The 19,418-nt window shown below is 37.6% G+C and overlaps 1 protein-coding gene across 4 annotated transcripts in view; it reads right to left on the bottom strand.

Moving 5' to 3' along the window:
* LOC126321655 (lactoylglutathione lyase) overlaps nucleotides 1-19,418 on the bottom strand; it is a 90,225-nt gene that overhangs the window by 25,806 nt on the left and 45,001 nt on the right. For all 4 annotated transcript variants that reach the window (XM_049994204.1, XM_049994203.1, XM_049994206.1 and 1 more), the window contains exons 3-4: nucleotides 15,712-15,935; nucleotides 5,382-5,449 (exon numbers count right to left, since the gene is read on the bottom strand). In XM_049994204.1, the coding sequence (XP_049850161.1) occupies nucleotides 5,382-5,449; nucleotides 15,712-15,935 (292 nt within the window). The remainder of the gene's footprint in view (nucleotides 1-5,381; nucleotides 5,450-15,711; nucleotides 15,936-19,418) is intronic.

Here is a 19,418-nt window from a genome sequence, read left to right as displayed (position 1 = left end):
CAGACAAGAACCTATGTCATAGGGAAACCCTGTAGAAGCCGTTTGTGGCCAGGGAGACCTAAGATCGGTCAGACCATAAAGAGAAACATTTATGAAAACTATTTAATTCTGCAGTAATTCAGGGTTATGAAGCCACAGTAATTTTAATCTACCACCCGTCATAAATTTCCATGGTGATCCCAATAAAACTTGAATACTGATCATATCTATAATAGTTTAGGATTTACTGTTAAAGTAAAATTAACAAGTTTTGTAACAAAGACAGCTCTGGGATAGGCACAAGAGGAACAGTGCTGGTGGAGATGCAAAATGCAAAAGTGGATGGTCGGTCTTTAGGTAGCTAGGAAGTGAAACAACTTAGATAAGTTCGCATTGTGTGGTATAACGGGACTTATTCTCTAAGCGGTGAGCAGCCACGTGCCTGGTGTGAACTCTAACTTTCCGCGTAGTAAACGAGGTGGAGTATTGGACTTCTGATTTGCAACGAGATTGTGAATATTCGAACTGTGTCAAATGAATATGCACTCGAGTGTAATAGTAATTCTAAATGTGACCACTTTTGATATTAGTTTGCTTCCTGAATAACCATTATTTTAACCAAATCGCAACTGCGTGGCCTACATCATTTATGGGCTCCCGATATTATTATTACTGTTATATGTTATACTAACTTTGTATGTTTATACAATTCCGCAAACTTGCCATCAGCCAGACAATTTAACCATGAGGTCACAAGTGTCCAATTTAGGGCGTGTAATATGGCACGTGCGGTTCAGCCCCTAGATGAGTTTGATCCAAGACATTTGTTGTGCATATCTGCAACTCAGCATCTGTGTTATACGGCGAGTAGCAACTTTCCTTTTCAAATTATATTCTTCATTGAATATATAAGGATACTGCCTTAATGAAGCAGGATTCAGGGAGACATATTTACTTTCCTTGATCCATCCTTGGTACATTTTGTGCATCTTTGCAATGCTTAAACCAGCATCAAGGTATTTTCTGCTTGTTTCTTTCCTTGTGTAAGGTGACTCTACACGATGAAAGCTGTTTATATGCTCGTACCCTGGCTGCTCTATTTCTTGTTGTATTGTATTCCCCTTTTGCAATAGTTTCCTCTCATATAAGGAAACAAAATTCCATCTGCTTCCAGTTTTTTCGTGGCAGCCCTCATTTATGTATCTGTAACAGAGAGGGTATGTACAAGCCTTTTCTGGCAGACCTTAATGTTAGTCCCATTACCTGTTAAGAGAGTATAGTCTTGAAATTTTTCTTCTTGAGTGAATCACGTTTTGTACATGTTTTATGGTAACATTTTTCACGTGTCAACAGATAAATTCTTGCTGTTTGCTATGATCTCCCATTTGCCAAAAACGTTCAAAAATATCCTGGTTGTTTTCTTGACTTAAATCATAAAGGTATTTCAGTTAGCATAAGTTGGGATGACATCGAGTTTTGTTTATCTAGCTTGGCTCTCGTCACTCTTTTGTCCTTTGTGTGGCAAACCTCTGTGAAGTAATTACTTCACTCTATTTACTATCCATCAAGATGGGCTCCTACTCCTTTTAGAGGTCTTATTTCCATTACTTGAGCATCAGCATGTTTTAACAGTGTCTGGTGAGGAGCATATTGCGTTTCATTCCACTGTGGATGTGGGCATTCATTGGGTTGAGAACCATGCTCATTATTTTTAGTGTTTAACTAACATACATAATTAGTAAATTACTGGTACATTATATAAAAGTGGCGAACTCTGAAGCAGTTCATACGGCCGTTTATCGATTATTATTCTAGATGAAATCACTGGTTATACTCATATTGCCGACCACATCTACCAGGAGCTCTGTCACTATTGGCTACAAGCAACCTTAGACGATAATGTTACTAACTAAATAGTGAAGATGACAAACATCACGCAATTGTAAACAGTAAATGTTCCCTGAACTGCAATTATGATTTTAGTTGTGCTGCCATTCTCTCAGGGGATACTTTGTAACATAAACTGTGACTCTTTTCATAGGTGAATGAGTTCCTTAGTTGACTTATGATATTCTGGAGATTGCTATTGCTACATAAGTTGAGGCTCTAGGGATACCATTTTTAAGAGAAACAGAGATGCAACAATATTTGGAGCTGTCAAATTTATATTTTTCTTTTAAATCCTGTATTTAGTACTAAACAGAAATGTTTATTAACCAATACTCAATCATAATTTTAATAAAATATAGTATGATTTTATAGACATGTGATATGCCTCATTGTTAAATAAAAGAATTTTACACGTATTACTGTTCAATCTCTAGAAGTAAAGCATTTTGTTTTCTATCTGACGTCTCTTATTTTTTATTTTTTTTAACTAAATGTTAATTTAGTGTAAATACCAGCAGCAAAATGTTTAGCAAAAAAATAAAAATGTTATTTTGATTAAAAACGTATGATTCAATATTTGTTACCTGTTGTTGTTGTCTTCAGTCAGAAGATTTTTTTTTTTTTTTTTTTTTTTTTTTTTTTTTTTTTTTTTTTTTTTTTCATGCACCTCTACATACATGCTACTCTATCCTGTGCAAGTTTCTTCATCTCCAAGTAACTACTGCAACCTACATCCTTCTGAATCTGTTTAGTATATTCATGCCTTGGTTTCCCTCTATGATTTTTACCCTCCGCACCTCTCTCCAACACTAAATTGATGATCCCTTGGTGCCTCAGACCATGTCCTACCAACCAATCCCTTCTAGTCAAGCTGTGCCACAAATTCTATTCAGTAGTTTCTGATTAGTTACAAGAGATCTACCCATTTAATATTCAGCATTTTTCTGTAGCACAACGTTTCAAAAGCTTCTATTCTTTTCTTGTCTAAACTATCTATCATTCGTGTTTTACACCCATACATGGTGACACTGCACATAAATACTTTTAGAAAGGACTTTCTCACACTTAAATCTACATTCAACATTACCAGAATTCTCTCCCTCAGCAACATTTTTCTGGCCATTGCCAGTCAGCATTTCATATCCTCTCTACTTTGGCTATCATCAGTTATTCTGCTATGCAAACAGCAAAACTTATCTACTGTATTAAGTGGCTCATTTCTAATCGAATTCCCTCAGCACCACTTGATTTAATTTGACTGCATTCCATAATCCTTGTTTTGCTATGCTGATGTTAATTTTATATTCTCCTTTCAAGACCCTGTTGATTCCGTTCACCTGCTCTTCCAAGTCTATTGTTTCTGAGAGAATTACAATGTCATTGGTAAAACTCAAAAGTTTTTATTTCTTCTCCCAGAACTTTAATGTCAACTCCAAATTCTCCTTTGGTTTCCTTTACCGTTTGCTCAATGTACGGACTGGATAACATTGGCGACAGGATACAGCCCCGTCTAACTCCCTTCTCAACCACTGCTTCCCTTTCATATTTATCAACCCCTGTAACTGCCATCTGTTTCTGTACAAGTTGTAAATAGCCTTTTGCTCCCTATATCTTACACCTGCTACCTTCAGAATTTCAAAGAGAGTGTTCCAGTCAACACTGTCAAAAGCTTTCTCCAAGTCCCAAATGATATAAACATAGGTTTGCCTTTCTTTAACCTATCTTCAAAAGAGAAGTCATAAGGTCAGTATGGCTTCATACGTTCCTACACTTCTCTGGAATACAAACTGATCTTCCCCAACTTCGGCCTCTACCAGTTTTTCCATTTTCTGTAAAGAAAAAATGTGCCAGTATCTTGCAATAATGAATTATTGAACTTATAAATCAGAATTTGTACATCTATTGGCAAAGGCTTCCTTTGGAATCTGTATTATTACATTCTTATTGAAGTCTGGGGGTATTTCGCCTGTCTCATACATCTTGCACAACAGATGGAAGAGCTTTGTCACAATAGCTCTGACAGAATATCATCTACTCCCAAGACCTTGTTTCGACAGTTCTTTCAGAGATCTGCCACATTCTTTTCACAGTATCATATCTCCCATTTCAACTTCACCTATGTCCTCTTCCATTTCTACAATAATGCCCTCAAGTACATCTCCTTGTATAGGCCATCTATACTCTTCTTCCATCTTTTCCTTCGTTGCTTAGCACTCAATTCCCATCTGAGCTCCTGATATTCATACGGCTACGTCTCTTTTTTCAAAAGGTCTCTTTAATTTTCCTGTAGGTGGTATGTATCTTTCTCCTTAGTGATATACGGTTCTAAACCCTTACATTTGTCCTCTAGCTATTCCTGCATTGCCATTTTGCTCTTCCTGTCAATCTCATTTTTTTGACGTTTATATTTCCTTTTGCCTGCTTCATTTACTGCATTTTTGTATTTTCTCCTTTCATCAATTAAATGTGTTATTTTCTGGGTTATCCAAGGACTTCTGAAAGGCCTTGTCTTTTTATCTATTTTATTCTTTGTTGTCTTCTATCCATTCGTCGTCTTCTGTATTTCTTTCCCCTGCTGTCAATTGTTGCCTAACGCTCCCTCTGAAACTCTCAACAACCTCTGGTTCTTTCAACTTACCAATGTCTCCTTAATTTCCTACCTTCTTCTAATTTCTTCAGTTTTAATATACAGTTCACAACCAATAAATTGTCATCAGAGACGACATCTGCCCTTGAAAATGTCTTATAATATAAAATCTGGCTCTGAAATCTCTGTCTTACTATTATATAATCAATCTGGAACCTCCCAGTGTCTGCAGGTCTCTTCCAAATGTACAATTTTTTTAAACGATTCTTAAACCAAGTGATACCAATGATCAAATATTTTCATTTTATTATAAATATAGAATTTAAATAAAAGTAAAACCAAGTAATCCTTAGTGATATTCGAACGAGCAACATCATAGGCAATACTCACACACTATACACTTGATTACCGATGACTTGGTTACAGAGTATGCTCAGAAATCTTCTACTTTCCAAAAGTGATTTTTTCAATTTTTTTTAGAACTGCAGTGTGCTGCTTTATGAAACTGATCTCCATGTACTGACCTTCAAATACAATGAAAATCAAAGAGGCCAAAGTGGTCCAGAAGGCTTCCTTGTAAATTCAATAACTAAAACCTTACACTCATTGTCTGTACATTGCCTTAAAAATTTATTCCAGTAAATAAATCCCAATGGGCAATACAGTGAAACTCTTCCTCAGCAAATTGATTCCCTTTACATCTCTATACCCTTAAGAAGGCATTGTTCCATGCTTATAAAGCTCCTGTCATCCATTAACGCTGAAGTCCTTTTGTATTGGGTGTAGAAATTAGGTGAAATGTAACAAATATATAGACAGATATATGGCTTTGTGTCAGTAAATGTAATTTTAGTTCCTAATTATTCTCTAAAGAAGAGGTTAAAAATGATTAATATTCATTCCTTAAAAGACTTAGTAACTTTACCATAGCCTCTTGGTTCTGCATTTCCATTGTGATACTTGCAGTCAGGATCACTTTCAGTTCCCCAATTGCTGAAAATTAAAAAAAGCAGCTTATTATAGTACATTTATGAATAAAGAAAATTCGACTAGGTATCAGACTGTCATTGACATTAACATTCTGAGCTACTTTTAAGTTCTGTAATCCAATTGCATGGCATGCTTTTAAAACTTACTCTATTCTTTGTTTTTACAAAAATATTGCAGTAAATTATTCTAAGACAACCATTCCTACTCCCTGCAAAGAACACAGTTCCCAATGTGCCACTGAAATTACATTAATACATACTGAGAAAAACACTAACTGCATGTAAGAAGTGGAGTAAATCCAACAAGCCAAAACACCATGTCAATTTTTTTTGAAGTAAGTGCATTTTAAGAATGCCAAGGCATAAAGTGTGACGAGCAATGTAAGAGTGATGTTGAAACTGTAAATACAATTTTGATTAGGACCACACTTCTATTTACAATGAGGAAAGCAAAATTTTAGTTGTGACTCACTAAACATATATGACAAAGATAGGCAGCAAATTTATACTTATGGGCAGAGATCAGCCTTTTATTAAATGCGCATTCCATAAAACAGATATGACAAATTTTCAGAAAATGTTCAACATTTGCACCAATAGCAAGGAATGGAAAATAATACACTATAGAATCTCAAATATTGTACACACCACAAAGATTATATGAAGTTATCAGGACAAGATATCAATTATTACTCACAGTTTATAAACACCATAGAACTGGAATATGGTGGTGAAGAGAACTGCTCAAAGAGGATAGAATGCAGCTGAACGAGTACCAATCTGTTTGCTTTGAAACCAACTTGTGTCTGAGCTTAAATGGTGTGAACATTTTTATGTGCACTTTCTATGTCTGCAAGCTATGAAGCCTTTCAAGGTACACAGAACTTTACTGAAATGTAATTCAGCAATATAATGAAATGCAGTACTAAACCTAAAATATATGGCTGCTCTTTCCATGGTAAAAAAGAGCAACATTTAGTAGTGAGTCTTGTTACAAGTAAGTTACATGTGCCCTTACTTTCTGCTCTTCAAAATCTTTAAGTGAAGTTCATTCCAGGTACCAAATGCCAATTTATAAGACGCCAATGAAAGGTGTGTACGAAATCCTCAGTTCTTTCGAACTATGTGGTGAGTCATTATTATCTTTACCCATGTTCCAAATTTCCGAATCAAATTATGACATAATAAACAATGGAAACGCCAGGCTGTAATATCAACAATATTAGAAAAAGGACAGATTGCAGCTCACTGTAAAGATGACCCATTGAGTTGGAGACAGGCATAATGAAAAGACTGTTACAAATGCAGCTATCAGTCAAATCCCTCTTCAGCAAAGAAAACACATATACATTCACACTAGAAAGAACATCTCACGCACACATTACTGCTACTACCAGCAGCTCCAATCAGAATGTGATTGTTACCCCCTGTGTGACCCACTCCGCATAGCTATTCACACAACCGTCGCATTCTGACTGGAGCCATAGGCAGCAGCGGTCATGTTTGCGTGATGAGTGGTTGTGTGTGTGTGTGTGTGTGTGTGTGTGTGTGTGTGTGTGTGTGTGTGTGTGCGTGCATGGGTGCGCGCACACATGAAGGCTTTGGCTGAAAGCTATAATGTGTAATGGTTTTTCATTGTACCTGTGTGCTACTCAATGGGTCATCTTTATGATGCGTAGCAATCTATCATTTCCTAATATTATTGAAACTATAACATGTTGATAAACACCTACAAACTAGATACAGTCCTCCTCCATGATTTTCTGCAGCAATTAAGAATTTGATGAGCCAAGAAGAGCACCAGTTCGGCTAATGTACACAGAATAATGGATATATTCATTTCATGGGAGTAATAGTATTAGTATCTTCATAGAATATATGATAAAAAAAAAGGCTCCATACATACAGAACTCTGAGAAATGAGCTGGAAAGAAGAGGAACGCTGTAAACTATTTATATAACAATTTATTGCATCAAGATCACCTAATTGCTATAATATTCACATTGCTGGTTTGGCACTTCATTGCCATCTTCTGGTGTGGTAATTAATCCACAGTTTTGTCATGATATATAAAATCAAGTTGTATCCATTCTGAACATGATTAAATAGCAGAAAATATCATTATATGCCAATAAATATACATGTCATCAGGTGATAAGAGAGACAGAAACAAACATTGTTTTATGATCTTTATATAGGGCTTAAAGAGTAGAGGGGCATGGGAAACAGGGATGAAGCTACGGCAATAGATGAAGCAGGGTAGATGACTGTGCAATCTATATCCACTTAGTTTAGTATATGCAATTTTTAAAGGAAATATCTTTAAACCCCAAGTGAGAATAAAAAATAAAGTTATTATTTTTAAGTAATACAGTTGACAATAAAAACAGAGAAGTAAACTATGATGCAGGTAAATCTTACTTTTAAATTAAAGTCTATGGTAATTATGTGTTTTTGTAAAAATCTTGGATGCACTCTTATAGGAATTTACTTATCAAGTAAAAACCAATGCAGACCAATAATTTGAACAGAAATTACCCATTTATACAATTTGTTTTATCTAGTAACTGTTGTTGTGTGTTGCAACTAATTTCTTTATGCAACTTTGTAAGAAGTGTCATATGGCAGGAAGGCAGAGAAAGCTGACAGCTAATCACAGCTGTTTGGTGTATCAGAATGTTAGACTCTAATCACAACAAACAATTTGAAAAACTTTAACGTGCAACGAAGAACATTTAAGTAATTGTATCAGGTTATGGGATTGAGTTGTCTTTTCTAAGAAGTTTGTAACACAGTAAAGGACATGAAAAATACATTGAATATCTGATGACGGTATCTACATAAACAACTGCTTTTACTTGTTGCTACAGGGCTGAATTCAGTTTGATAATTAAGTAGGGCTACTCTAATCAATAGATCTGACATAATATTGTCTTGTATGTTTATCACACTTCTAGAATTTGCAGATTTAAAAAGTCTTTTTGACAGTTTTGACTCATTTTCACAATCTGAATTCATCAGGGATAAACTACAGGGCACAAAACACTACATGCAACTTCTATGCCAAATAATTTGCAGATATAAGAGTAAAAGGATATGAAGGGCAGGCAATAATTGAGAATGGAGTGAAAGAGAGTTGTATCCTATTCTGTATGTTAACGAATTTTGGTGACGGCGTTTGGTTTTGTGGGGTGCTCAATTATGCGGTCATCAGCACCCATACAAAGTCTTAGTTTTTTCACAGTCCAATCTAGACACTGTCACGAATGATGAGAATGAAGATGAAATGATGAGGGCAACACAAACACCCAGTTCCCAGACAGAGAAAATCTCAAACTGGCCGGGAATTGAACCCGGAACCCTGTGATCCAGAGGTAGCAAAGCTATGTTAACCAATGTGAACATAGAATAAGCAGTAAAGGAAACTAGAAAGAAATTTGGAAAAGCAAACAACGTTTGGGGAGAATACACTTTAGCGAATCGAACTGTAATTATAATGTAATTCTATCAGACACAGAAAAGAACTTGGAAGGTCAGTTAAATGGAAACTATTGTGTCCAAAAAAGATAAATATAAACTAAAGTACAATAAGGGTAATGGAACGTGAATATTTTTGGAATGTAGTTGATTTAAATAAGGCAACACTATGGGAATCAGAATTAAAGGTATTATAAGAGTTTATCAAAGTATGTTAACATCAAATATACACTTCATTAAATGCTGTAAGTCATATCTGGAAGCATTTGTTTGGAGTGTCGCAATGTAGGGAAGTGAAACAAGGATGATCAACAGTATGAACAAGACGAGAGTAGATGTTAATGAAATATGATGTTTTATAGGACTGGTGAAGATGAGATGGGGAAACCAAGTTCCTTATTAAAATGTACTGAACTGAATTGGGAAGGAAACAGCTTTACAACACAACCTGGCTAAAAGATGGAGTAGACCCATAGGCACTCACCCTGGGGCATCAAGAAAAAGTTACCATATTTACTCGAATCCAAGCCGCACTTTCTTTCCGGTTTTTGTAATCCAAAAAACCACCTGCGACTTAGAATCGAGTGCAAAGTAAGCGGAAGTTTTGAAAAATGTAAAAATGTTGGTAGGTGCCGCCACAACTAAGTTTTGCCATCAAATGTATGTAGCGCTACACAGGCATGCTTTGCTGGCACAAAGATAAATACTGGCACCAATACCTATGCGTCAGATAAAGAGGGAGAGAGAGAGAGAGAGAGAGAGAGAGAGAGAGAGAGAGAGAGAGAGAGAGAGAGAGATGAGCTTTTTTCTCCGCCTCGAGTTTCGACAACTGTAGTTTCATACATTATCCAACGAATTAAATACAAATTCCGTTCGAATGTAGCAGCATTTCATTGTACTACGAAAATCCGACTGGCAAGACTGTTTGGGATGTTTGTCAATATGGCCAACTCTACGTTCTGAATTTTTCCTACCTGTGAGAAGAGATGGTTACTAATAGGAACTTTTTATGTATTGTGAATCACACGCAGTATTCTATTCACCATAAGAATAATACGAATATAAACATTGCTGCTATCTCATTTAAATCCTGTCTGCCTAATAAACTACGAAACTAGAGTGACAACAGCAAAAGCGGAAGAATATACATATAATGTCATGTTTATATTCGTATTATTCTTATGCCTAATAGTGGTACAGTCAGAAATGAAGCATGGCAATTGACTAGATTTTTAAATCTAAGATTACTCTAATTTCTGTGACAAATGTAATGTACTAAGGAGGCGCTTGCAAAGATTTTCAAACTGAGAAAAATTTTCGCTAAACTCTCGTTCAGAACATCTTCTATCATACACAGTCCATTATTTGGTTCTAATTGATCATTATCAAAGAAAGCAGCAGTGTAAGTAACAACAAATAGCAGTCTCTTGCCATTGTTCCGCTAATGAGACGATTCCTTTTTTTTTTTCCCCCTTAAAGCTTAACTGCTAAGCTTACGACTTGAACCAAACTACTGTAGCTGTATCGTCATTCATTCGACCTAAATTGTGTCTCATATTACAATGGACCAACTTTGTTTCGATTTGGAGGTGCGGCCTAAAACTTTTCTCTCCCCTTGAATTTCGAGTCTCAAATTTCAGGTGCGGCTTAGATTCGGGAATTCCACCCCCCCCCCCCCCCCCTTTATTTTATGTCGCATTTTTCAGGTGCGGCTTAGACTCGAGTGCGGCTTAGATTCAGGTAAATACGGTATGATTGCAGGGGACGGGCACAGGACCATCGGGATTCAACTGACAATCAATGGAAACATGTCGGCTCTTGAGTTGAATCACATTTTTACTACACCACAACGTCGTCAGGGTGGATGGCAGCTCAAAGCGGGCAGGGTGCCATGGACGCAGGCTGCTGGGAGCAGTATTACGCTATGGGCAACATTCTCCTGCACTTGTATGGGACCTGTGGTAGTAATCAAAGACACGCTGACAACTGCGAACCACTTGCATCCCTTAATGCTTGATGTCTTCCCTGATGGCAATTTCATTTTTCAGCAGTATAATCATCAGTTTCTCAGAACCAGAACCGGTGCTGCATTGGTCTGAAGGAAATTACAGTGAACTCAGATTGATGTCTTGTCAACCAAATTCACATAATGTAAATCCTACGGATACCATATGAGTCGCTGTCAGATGCTATCACCACATACGCAAATCAGCAGCATGTTATTTATGCGAATTACATGACTTGTGCATAGATATCTAATGCCATATACCACCACAAATCTACCAACAAACTGATAGATCCACGATGTACAGCATCAGTGCTGTATCTTATTCCAAAGATGGACAAACCAGCTATTAAGCAGATGGTCATGATGTTGTGGCTCATCAGTGCACAAGTAACAGGAAGTGTATGAATATGTTGAAATGATTAAAAAGAATATATTTTACTTGAAAATATATTATTTTTTAGTTAGGCTTCTCTAGAAGCCTGAGGGTGATGATATATGAAAAAGAAACTCAAAAATTAAATGCTTTAGACAACACAAGACAACACTGCTCCTCCCCTTGTCCCCTGCAAACATGTGTTATCCTTTAAATGGTTCCAAACCTTTTAGCTCCACAGTGCTGCATATAGCATCTACCTGGGAGCCTCTATCTAATATTTTCTGGGTATCATGAACAAATAAAGCGAGTTGGGTCTCACACGATCTCTGTTTCCGGAATCCATGTTGATTCCTACAGAGTAGATTCTGGGTTTCCAGAAACGACATGATACGCGAGCAAAAAACATGTTCTAAAATTCTACAACAGATCGACATCAGAGATATAGTTCTATAGTTTTGCGCATCTGCTCGACGACCCTTCTTGAAGACTGGGACCACCTGTGTTTGTCTCCAACCATTTGGAACCTCCCGTTCCTCTAGAGACTTGCGGTACACGGCTGTTAGAAGGGCGGCAAGTTCTTTCGCACACTCAGTGTAGAATCGAATTGGTATCCCGTCAGGTCCAGTAGACTTTCCTCTGTTAAGTGATTTCAGTTGCTTTTCTCTTCCTTGGGCACTTATTTCGATGTCAGCCATTTTTCAGTTCGTGCGAGGATTTAGACAAGGAACAGCAGTGTGGTCTTCCTCTGTGAAGCAGCTTTGGAAATAGGCGTTTAGTATTTCAGCTATACGCATGTCATCCTCAGTTTCAATGCCATTATCATCCCAGAGTGTCTGGATATGCTGTTTCGATCCATTTACTGATTTAACATAAGACCAGAACTTCCTAGGATTTTCTGTCAAGTCGGTGCATAGAATCTAACTTTCGAATTCACTGAACGCTTCAGGCATAGCCCTCCTTATGCTAACTTTGACATCGTTTAGCTTCTGTTTGTCTGAGGAGTTTTGGCTGCATTTAAATTTGCAGCGAAGCTCTCTTTGCTTTCGCAGTAGTTTCCTAACCTTGTTGTTGAACCACATTGGGTTTTTCTTGTCCCTCACAGTTTTACTCAGCACGTACCTGTCTAAAACGCATTTTACAATTGCCTTGAACTTTTTCCATGAACACTCAACATTGCCAGTGTCGGAACAGAAATTTTCGTTTTGATCTGTTAGGTAGTCTGAAATCTGCCTCCTATTACTCTTGCTAAACAGATAAACCTTCCTCGCTTTTTTTATATTCCTATTTACTTCCATATTCAGCGATGCTGCAATGGCCTTATGATCACCGATTCCCTGTTCTGGGCTTACAGTGTCGAAAAGTTCGGGTCTGTTTGTTATCAGTAGGTCCAAGATGTTATCTCCATGAGTCGGTTCTCTGTTTAATTGCTCGAGGCAATTTTCGGATAGTGCACTCTGTATAATGTTACTCGATGCTCTGTCCCTTCCACCCATCCTAAACATCGGAGTGTCCCAGTCTATATCTGGCAAATTGAAATCTCCACCTAAGACTATAACATGCTGAGGAAATTTATGTGAAATGTATTCCAGATTTTGTCCTGCCACTAATGCTGCTGAGTCGGGAGCCAATTATTAACCTAGCTCGGTTGTTGAGTATAATCTCGACCCATAATAATTCACAGGAACTATCCACTTCTATTTCACTACAGGATAAACAACTACTAACAGTGACAAACATGCCACCACCAGTTGCCTTCAATCTATCCTTTCTAAACACCATCTGCGCCTTTGTAAAAATTTCGGCAGAATTTATCTCTGGATTCAGCCAGCTTTCCATACCTATAACAATTTCAGCTTCGGTGCTTTCTATCAGCACTTTAAGTTCCGGTACTTTACCAATGCAGCATCGACAGTTTACAATTACAATACCGATTGCTGCTTGGTCCCCACATGTCCTGACTTTGCCTCACACCCTTTGAAGCTGTTGCCCTTTCTGTACTTGCCCAAGGCCATCTAACCTAAAAAAACACCCAGTCCACGCCACACAAGGTTCTTGTTGATCATTTTCGAAGAAAGCAGCAGTGTAAGTAACAACAAATAGCAGTCTCTTGCCATTGTTCCGCTAATGAGACGATTCCTTTTTTTTTTTTTCCCCTTAAAGCTTAACTGCTAAGCTTACGACTTGAACCAAACTACTGTAGCTGTATCGTCATTCATTCGACCTAAATTGTGTCTCATATTACAATGGACCAACTTTGTTTCGATTTGGAGGTGCGGCCTAAAACTTTTCTCTCCCCTTGAATTTCGAGTCTCAAATTTCAGGTGCGGCTTAGATTCCAGTAAATACGGTAATCTGGCAATGAAAGAAACTGTGGGATGTAAAAATTATACAGAAAACCTTAAAAATTTAATTGCCTTGTTCCTCTTGTGAGCTTGGCTCAAAATTATGAATGGCCTGCCTTTGCACTAGCAAACTGTTGCTACATTTCTGATCATTTTTGTTTCTCTGGAATCGTATTCTAATCAAAAGTGGAAATAATCTATGTTTAGAAGTTTTTACATACATGTCTTTTGCGTATATTGCTCTTTCCAAACAGTTATCTGTAGTGCAATTTTACCTTCCGAGACTAGTTTATAGATTTAATTATTAACTTTCATTGCACAATTTTATATTACCATACTTTCAATACAAGAAAAAGCAAAATGGAAATATTACAAGTGATTTGAAAAGGTTAAGATATATATTACAGCCCCTTTCTTTCAATCAATTTCTTATTTCAACAAAAATAATAAAATTTTGAAAATAGGATTGGATTGATGAAAAATCTACTCACCAGGTGGAGCCAGGAGAAAAAGTTATGGAAATGTGCAAGCTTTTGGCAATGTTTAGGAAGTGGAGAGAGCTACTGAAAAGTTGTCCAGAATCCTGGATTTAGAAACCCTTACGAAATGGGATGAGAAGGAAAGACTGATAGTTGGGAACTGCGCTGGATAAGATTTGAAAACCTAAGGTTTTAAAGGTGGAAGAGAGGGTAATAAGCAAGACAGATATTACTGACAAAACATTGTGTGAGAGTTAATAATACTGGAAAGCTAAGTACATGGTAGAGGTGGGGGAGGCAAAAAATAGACATGTTAGAAGACAAACAATCCAGAAAACTGAAAGGGAGGGAAGAGAAAATAGCTACTGAAATGAAATGCCAATACCAAAGAAATTAAAACAAATCAAGGCCAAGTGGGTGGTGATAACCAAGCACATGCAGTGCAGTTCCCAGCTGCAAAGTTCTGAGAAACTGATGTCAGGAGGGAGAACCCAGAGGGCACTTGTGGTGGAACAGGCATCAAGGCCACAACTGTCATGTTGTAGAGCACGCTCTGAAACAGGATACTGTGTACTGCCGATATACACCCTCTGCTTATGCCCTTTTATCCTAACTTATAACTTGGTGGTAGTCATATCATTACAGGGCCAGTATAAGTAATGGTGCAAGGGTGCATAGGGCAAGTTTTACAGCATCCCTCTTGTAAGATTTGCCCTATGTACCCTACTACCACCACCTATACCACTTCTGTAACTGGCAAAACATACATTATCACCAAAGTCATGACCTGAGTGCCCATTTCACCATGTGTGTCATCTGGATGTTCCCTCCTGACACCAGCTTTTTAGAACTCCACAGATGGGAACTGACATTACAGTATGAGCTCGGTTCTCACCACCCACCTGGCCTTAATTTATGTGAATTTCTTTGGTCTTGGCATTTCTTTTCCATAATTATTCCCTTTTACTTTTGACTATTGTTTCTTTTCTGACCTGTCTGCTTGTCTTCTTCTCCCACCTCTACCGTGTATAACGCACTTAGCTTTCCGCACTTATTAACTCTCTCGTGATGTTTTGTCAGTAATCTCTGTCTTGCTTATCACTATCTTTCACTTAAAAGGTTTCAGGTTTTCAATTTTGTCCAGTGCAATCCCCAACAATAAGTCTTTCCTTCTCATTCTATTTGATAAGTCTCCCCTGACCTGGGGCTCTGGGAGACTTTTCAGTCACTCTTCCCATTTTCTAGACAGTGCCAGTCCGTTTCTTTCACCCCTCTTGCTTCAGCTTCAACTATTCTGCCAGAAGAAGGGGCCACTGGCTAAAAAGACTTGCAAATTTCCATAACTTTTGTATGTTCTTACCTGCTCCTGCTTTGTGGGTAGATTTCCTTACCCAGCCAATTATACTATATTAGTAATTCTTATATGAGAAAACACTTAACTTATAGATAAATTAACACAGGGACATTGACATCATCTATGTACATACTTCATCAAATTTGCATCTTGCATGAAAATATTCAAACAATTTAGTTTTCTTGCTTTAATTACAAGATTTAATACAGTTATTTAAAAAGATGCTTACTGTGTTAATTCCAATGTTGCTTTTCTGGAAAATGTCCACTTGGTCTGTTGCTGTAAATCTGCTGGTATGTCTTCTTGTTTTTCGTAACCCATAAAATACAATGAAAACTTCATTTCTGGGAAATCTAACTTCTGAAGCAATCGCATGCCCATAACATTTGTATAGAATTCTAATGAGCGCCTTGGGTCTTTAATACGATACATTGTTTGTTGGAAAATAAAATCCTGCAAAATAACAAAATTTTTACATCACTCTATCCAAATTAACATTAGCATTACTTGGTATTGCATGAAGTTTTTCTTGAAATAGTGAGCCCAGAGTTCAATTTAATTTGTACTGCTATGGACCATATGCTTTATCACCAATGATTAATCAAATTCTTCTGCATATGGACCACAGCGCTTAAGGGAAAGATTTACACTAATCAAACTATTATCTGTAACAATATGGTGACAAACTGTGCAGCATCCTAAGATTTGGGAAAATTAAGTACAGTGTCAATTTATTTCAGAATCTTGCTTCTTTCTGACACTTAGGTACGATTGTAAGGTTAACTGCAGAAAAATGTTCGATCAAAGGTTTTAGTAATGCTTAACTATCTGACAGAAATCTGCATACACACTGAAGGAAAAAAAAAAAAAAATCACGTGACCAAGAAGGAGCTTTGTGCTGTAAAGGAAAGCTGGTGAACGTGTTTTTATATCTGAAAGCTCCTATTCAAATTTCGCGCTAGTCGCACAACAATGATGCTACTAGTGCCACTATGAGGATGCAAAACAGGTTTCCTTTAATACACGCTGTGGTAGTCAAGAGCATTAGTTACCTTTGAGCTAGCATGTGGTGAATTGATGTTAGTGAAGAATGTCTTTAAGGAAACACAGACACCATTATTAAAACCTTACCGTGTTTGAATGAGGTCATGTAATAGGGCTACGAGAATACTGCAGATTGACTTTGTAAGATTGTAGACAGCGATTGCTGGCAGTGGTGGTCACGAGAATGCAAGGTCGCAAGAAGACTGGGCTCCAGATGGCCACGTGACACTACCAAGAGGGACAAACGTCATGTTCGACATGGGGCTCCCCCACATCTACTGCATCTGCAGCCAACAATTTAACCATCATGTTCGACATGGGGCTCTCCCACATTGTACTGCATTTGCTGCCAACAATTTAAACAGGAGTTGGCACCATAGTGACACAACAAACAGTTACAAACTGGTTACTTCATGCCATTGTTCCTGTACTGTGCATTTTACTAATCCGAAACCACTGCCATTTGTTACTTCAGTGTCGTCAAGACAGAGCTTATTATAGGGCAAGGTGGTCTGGTGCGTGACTTCTTATGACAGCACGAGCACTCTCATGGTTATCCAATGCACCCCGACTGCAAATTTGTACATCAATCTAGTGATTTGACCTGCTGTGGTGCCATTCATGAACACCATTTCAGAGTATGTTTCCCAACAAGATATCATTTGCCACGTAACATTCCCCCACATACTGCTGTTACAACCCAAAAATGCTCTACAGAGTGTCTTGGCCTGCTTTATCACCACATTTGTCTCCAACTGTGCGCACATGTGAAATCATTGGATGAAAGCTCCAGTGTCATCCACAGTGAGCAATAATTGTCCCAGTACTGACTGACCAAGTGCAACAGCAATGGAATGCCATCCCCTCTGGCACCTGTGCAACACAATGCACGCAAGTTTGCATGGTTGCATTCAAAATCCTGGCAGTTACACCAGATATTAATCAGCATTTCACATTTGCAATAGCTTATCTCATGCTTACATTAACCTGTGATCTTCCAATGTTAATAACTTAAATATGTTACCTACACAAATGCTTTCCTGAAATTTCATTACTCTACATTAATTAATTTTTTGTGTTGCAATTTTTTTTTTTTGGTCACTGTGTTAATCAAAATGCTTAATTCTGAGTTGATTCAAAACATAGCAAATAAAAGAAAACAAAATCTAATTACATAACTAAATGGAAATCTCAATTTATTTATTTTAAATCATTAACATCAAATATGTTAAAAAACTTACGTCAAGATAAGGAATAGCCCCCCCCCCCCCCCTTCTCTCTCTCTCTCTCTCTCTCTCTCTCTCTCTCTCTCTCTCTCTCTCTCTCTCACACACACACACACACACACACACACACACACACACACACACACACAAATATTATATGTATTTGTAACTTTGGCATCTTTACTTGCATATCTTCACAGAATATGCAATGCTCAAAAAAGTATGCTAAGCTGCAGCCTTATTTCAACAGTGGGGGCTCCCAGCAATAAGGTAGATCTTTCAACATAACTCGCAGTGGAATGCGTAAGAGTGTCCCAGAAATTCATTACTTCAAAGATCTTTTGAAGAACGTACCCAGGATTTGAGTAGGGGGGAGCAAAATTCATATTACTCTTGCAGTGAATGACAAATTAATTTTTATTTTACGACAAATGATCCTGAGTGCACCTGACAGCCGTAAAAATCCATAACAAGCACTGGCTTTCTTCAAACTGATAGTTGTTTTGGAATGTGTCTTCTCCAACTGGGCAGTTTGTAAGTCTGGTTTGCAATGATTTTTTCTGGAGTGCTTTGGGTGGGGTTGGGGTAGGGGTTTTTCGCTATCTTATGCTGGCCCTCACTGCCTAAGCTCTTGGGTCTTCCTGTGATTCAACTTATCAACATAAAAATATTTCATTTTCATACTTGAAATCAAATCACAATGATTATCTCTTCTTCCAGAATGCTATTATTTGATCTGAAATTATTGTCTTCATTTTAAATTTTCATTTTTTTGAATTTTTCAGTGTTTTAGTGGTGTCACATATGTCACTGAATCAGCTTCTACTGCACAGAAACTGCAAATGTTTCATACTGCAATTACATGTGAGCAACTACTGTAGTTTACTGTGTTATAATGTGGAGTTTTGAAGTGATGCCCACTCCAGTCTATCCTAAGTTATGACCATTTATATCTTGAGACTGGCTCTAGCCAGAGCAGCCAGAGATAGTGGTCATGTACATGAGGTGTGAATGTGAATGAATGTGTGTTTGTTTGTTTGTTTGTGTGTGTGTGTGTGTGTGTGTGTGTGTGTGTGTGTGTGTGTGTGTGTGTTTCTTTTCTGAAGAAGGCTTTGGCCAAGAGCTCAGTGTGTGAGAGTCTTTTCGTAGCACCTGCCTGTAACTCAATTTTCATCCTTACCATGAGAAGCAGTCTATCCTTTTTGCAACTGTTGATATTCCAGCATTAACTTTCTGGTTTAGCAGAATGTCGCATACAACATCCTGAGAGGTTTTAAAGGCCAATGTAATACTTTACTTCAAGTAATTCCACATATAATATTTCAGCAAGGTAATGGTCAACCCCAGATGGCTAGAAATATGCAAACCTTCTTCAAAGAACATTGGGTACCACTGGTTACCTAACCTACAAATTTGCCTACATGCTTCCCACAGAACATGTCTGGGATACAATTAGTTGGTAATACCTTCATCACAATCTTTTAGCAACCAACGAGGATGCTCTGTGTATTAACATGCAGACATCTTGAAGAGAAATTTCCCAGTAACATGTCCAGAACCTTTTTCATTCAGCGCAATAACATTTATACATTCTGATTTCAGCATGTGAGACTTCTGTAATGTACTGAATTCTTTGCTGCTGTTATTGGTGGTGGTGGTGGCGTCT

This window comes from Schistocerca gregaria, chromosome 2 (genome assembly GCF_023897955.1).
Source record: "Schistocerca gregaria isolate iqSchGreg1 chromosome 2, iqSchGreg1.2, whole genome shotgun sequence".
Taxonomy (NCBI): domain Eukaryota; kingdom Metazoa; phylum Arthropoda; class Insecta; order Orthoptera; family Acrididae; genus Schistocerca; species Schistocerca gregaria.
Note: the sequence above shows the minus strand (reverse complement) of the source record. Positions and strands in the feature narration are given on the sequence as shown.